Here is a 3,795-nt window from a genome sequence, read left to right on the forward strand (position 1 = left end):
GTAGACAATCGAGCTGTAGGCAATAATGTATATAGGCAATCGATCTGTAGGTAATACATGTAAACAAATGTAATATTTCGTCTCTGAAAATTTTGTGCGCGCAAAAGTGCTTGTAGGCAATAATACATGTAGGCAATAGTACATGTAGGCAAAAGTAACTCCGTTTCTAAAATTTTTATTTGTGTGCAAAAGCGCATGTAGGCAATCGAGCTGTAGGCAATCGAGCTGTAGGCAATCGAGCTCTAGGCAATAGTACATGTAGGCAAAAGTAACTCCGTTTCTAAAATTTTTATTTGTGTGCAAAAGCGCATGTAGGTAATCGGGCTGTAGGCAATCGAACTGTAGGCAAAAGTAACCCCGTTTCTAAAATTTTTATTTGTGCGCAAAAGGGCATGTAGGCAATCGAGCTGTAGGCAATAATACATGTAGGCAATCGAACTGTAGGCAAAAATGATGTAGGCAAAAGGTACTGTAGGCAATCGATTTGTAGGCAAACGGGATCCCCCCAATTTTTTTAACATATTTTGGGACGCCGAGTTCGAATCAGAAAAATTCCATCAACATTTTCGATTTGTTTTCTAATAAAATTTGTTTTCAATCAAACTTCACTATTATATTGGAAAAAGTCTTTCTTTTTATAATTAGATATATTTTTCTTATATCTCAAAATCCTAGAAACATTTTGATGGTAGATTATAGCTCGTAGAAAATTATCGTAGAAATAATCTTCATATTCTCTTGCATGAAACTTTGTAAACCAATGTAATCGACACACAGTTCGCATAAATAGAAAATTCACGCAAAAATATTAAGCACCAAGATCCGCTTTGACCGAATATGGTTTCACTTCTTCGCTTATTTGTGTTATTAATTTTTTGTTTCAAACATGAAAAAAAGGATTAGATATTAAGAATAATGGAGGACCACACTACCGTGTCCAGAATACACAGGAGGTGGAGGAAGTTGATACACGAAGAAATTCACGAGCCGAGAACAATCGGCGACGTCGGTACTCGGTATCATATTGTGTCGATTAACGAAGGAACGGAGGTGTCTTCATGAAGGAACTACACTGTTTTATAAATATCGCCAATGCTCTCTTGTATTATTAATATACGCGACAATATTCGACAATAGGATAAGTATTACGTGTACAGAATTATATTATGTGATATTATGTGATACGTTTACTTATACTCTAATTACACGTCTACATTATATTTTCTAAATCTTACAAATAATTTTACAAATAAAACGACATTCCTCGTTTTTGTATACATATTTTTTTCCGCACGGAACGTCAGATCGCCGACAAAAAGGCACATGATTTATAGAATATGATTATAGAATATTAAGTTTTTAGACGCAATGCGTCTCCAGTCAAAAACATAGAGGTATAAAGTCGTAAATGATTATTTATACGCTATAACATGATTAACTCTGGCAGTTTTCCGTTCCAAATGGAAGTCAGACTTGTCCAGTGAACATAAATGTGTCTTGATTCTCTAAGCATCTTGCAAAATGCAATCTTGTTCATATGGAAGAAATGCGCTCGTCCATCAAACGAGTAAGGAACATGGATATCAAAAAGAAAAACATCAGTCGTCCTTCCGCTACATAAAGCTCTCTCGTTCTGTCGCTATCGTGTTAAATATCCTGCTGCAACATTGACGAAGCTATCCTCAGCATGCCTGCGACAGAAAGTGAAAACAATTCAACTGATTAGCTCTGGCAGAGAAATAAAAGAGAAAAAATATATTTTACATAACGGGAACAAGAGAGATTGTTTGGAATAAAATCAACAAAGCTTCAAACAAATAATTTATCCTATTTTTTTCTACCAATTCTAGATTTCTTCTTTCGAATGTTTTTAAAATGTCTTGTATCACGATTTTAGATTTTGTGTTGATCTGAGAAAGCAGGATCTGAGACCGAAAAGACTGAGTCATGCCTTGGCGCTGAAATCGGTATCGAAACCACTCTTCCTTTGCATTTGCGCCTGGAGGTCGGCTAGCTGGGCGATCGACATGTCGATGTCACCACTACTGATGTGCGCTGTGTGTCTGAAATTCGTGGGCACGCCGATCATACTTCGGTCTATCCTGAGCCTCTGATGCGGCCTACCACTGTTCCGCCTGTTGTTCCTCGTTGGCCGTGGAGTCAGGCAGCACGTAAAACATTGCACCCAGAGCTCGTTGTTGCCAGCCATCTCTCGCACGTATCCACACGTATCCCTGCAGAAATGTCAAAAGTGAGGTAAACATCTCCACTGATCGGACTTATGTTCAGAAACATACATCCGTATTCATAAGCTTTATATTTAAGATTTCTTTAAATTTATCTCAGATGCTCTACGTATTTTATTGATTAAGTACATAGCATCTAAAAACGATGAACTTAAGCAAACTCTAAATAAAAAAAAAAAGCATAACTATGAATAGGACATGATACAATTTATTATAATAATAAAAAATTATATTATAATTTAATTGTATTTAAAGATTTTAATTAAATTACAATGTTATATTTAAAAAAGCATTTGAGAGATTATTAATAATAATATAAATAAATAAAATTGTTCGCAGATTCTCATTAACGTCTAATTATTAATATTCTTATGAAGAAGACTTATTAACATCAAAAATTATTAAATTGCTTGTCAATTTAATAAAAGATATTACAACTCTAATTTTACTCATGAAAAAGATTTCGGCACGGAGATTGCAGAATTAGATACAAATTCATGTACACAGAGAAATATTTAAGCACTAAGATCCACTTTGACTAAATACAGGAATTTCTCTTATTTAATTAAAATAAACAAATAAAGTTTTGTAAATGTCCGGACACAAGTACATATTTGGTCACTGAAATTTGGAAAGTTACTTTTCAAGTTACTCATAAGAGTCATAAGTTACTTTTTATTATAGAAATTGAAAACAATAAAAGTTCAGGTATTCTATTTTTATATTATATTTTATCATTTGCTCCAATTTTGTATTACTTTTGTGCTCCATTTCTATAACAAACGCATATAAGGTAACCTAAAAAATAACTTGTAATGTAACTAACTTACAAAGTAGCTTTCCCAATCTTACTGGATCGTTTATCGTGTATCAAGATGTTTACTTTTACAATCTCCTGATAACCCAGAAGAAGGAAGTTTGAAGGCTTCTCTGGTCGATTCAATTCAGGACGAGCAGCTCGACGTGGATGAAGTCTGCGACTCGCGGAGCAGAATCAGCGGATTCACAGCGTTCCAGGTTAATCTTCGCGGCGTAGAGGTTAAGTTGACGGACGACGGTTGCGACCGGTCTCAACGGCCGACGAGTCGAACAAAACAAACATTTCCGTGGATCGCGCGGCTCGTGATTGCGAAGGACATTGCTTGATTGTTCACTGCAAGCGTAAACACTGGAAGAAGGTAAGGGTATCGGAAGATATCCAGGCGGCTGCTGCGGTGATGGAAACAAAGGCAAACCTGACAAACTCGGTCGGCTCACGATGTTGACAGGAGCGCTGTCAGACGCGCGGCCCGTGGCGGCCCGTTTCACACGATCGCTTCTTCACTATTCTTCGCGATTCGCCACACGGATCCTTTTACGTCCGTTCTTTGTAGCTGCACTATGTTATACTTTCTGCTTAAGGAAGTTCTCCAATCTTTTTCCTAAATAAGAATTTTAATATTGAGGAGCTTATTCTCAAATATAATATAATATTATTAAAAATATATATACAATATAATATAAAATAATATAAAATGTATATATATGTATATCTAGTATAATATAAAAT

At 35.6% G+C, this 3,795-nt stretch overlaps 1 protein-coding gene across 5 annotated transcripts; it reads right to left on the reverse strand.

Moving 5' to 3' along the window:
* Positions 1-479: 479 nt before the first annotated feature.
* On the reverse strand, positions 480-3,617 carry Spec2 (CDC42 small effector protein Spec2). Of its 5 annotated transcripts, XM_018513736.1 has the most exons (4): positions 3,482-3,617; positions 3,130-3,414; positions 1,952-2,234; positions 480-1,691 (listed from the first exon to the last, which is right to left on the reverse strand). In XM_018513736.1, the coding sequence occupies exons 3-4, from the start codon at positions 2,207-2,209 to the stop codon at positions 1,683-1,685; spliced, it is 267 nt and encodes an 88-aa protein (XP_018369238.1). In that variant the 5' UTR covers positions 2,210-2,234; positions 3,130-3,414; positions 3,482-3,617; the 3' UTR covers positions 480-1,682. The 5 variants fall into 5 exon arrangements, with proteins under 5 accessions (XP_018369238.1, XP_018369236.1, XP_018369235.1 ...); XM_018513734.1 differs by having other exon boundaries at positions 1,952-2,239; positions 3,135-3,617; XM_018513733.1 differs by having other exon boundaries at positions 3,130-3,617.
* Positions 3,618-3,795: the final 178 nt, after the last annotated feature.

This window comes from Trachymyrmex cornetzi, unplaced genomic scaffold, assembly GCF_001594075.2.
Source record: "Trachymyrmex cornetzi isolate Tcor2-1 unplaced genomic scaffold, Tcor1.1 scaffold472, whole genome shotgun sequence".
NCBI lineage: Eukaryota > Metazoa > Arthropoda > Insecta > Hymenoptera > Formicidae > Trachymyrmex > Trachymyrmex cornetzi.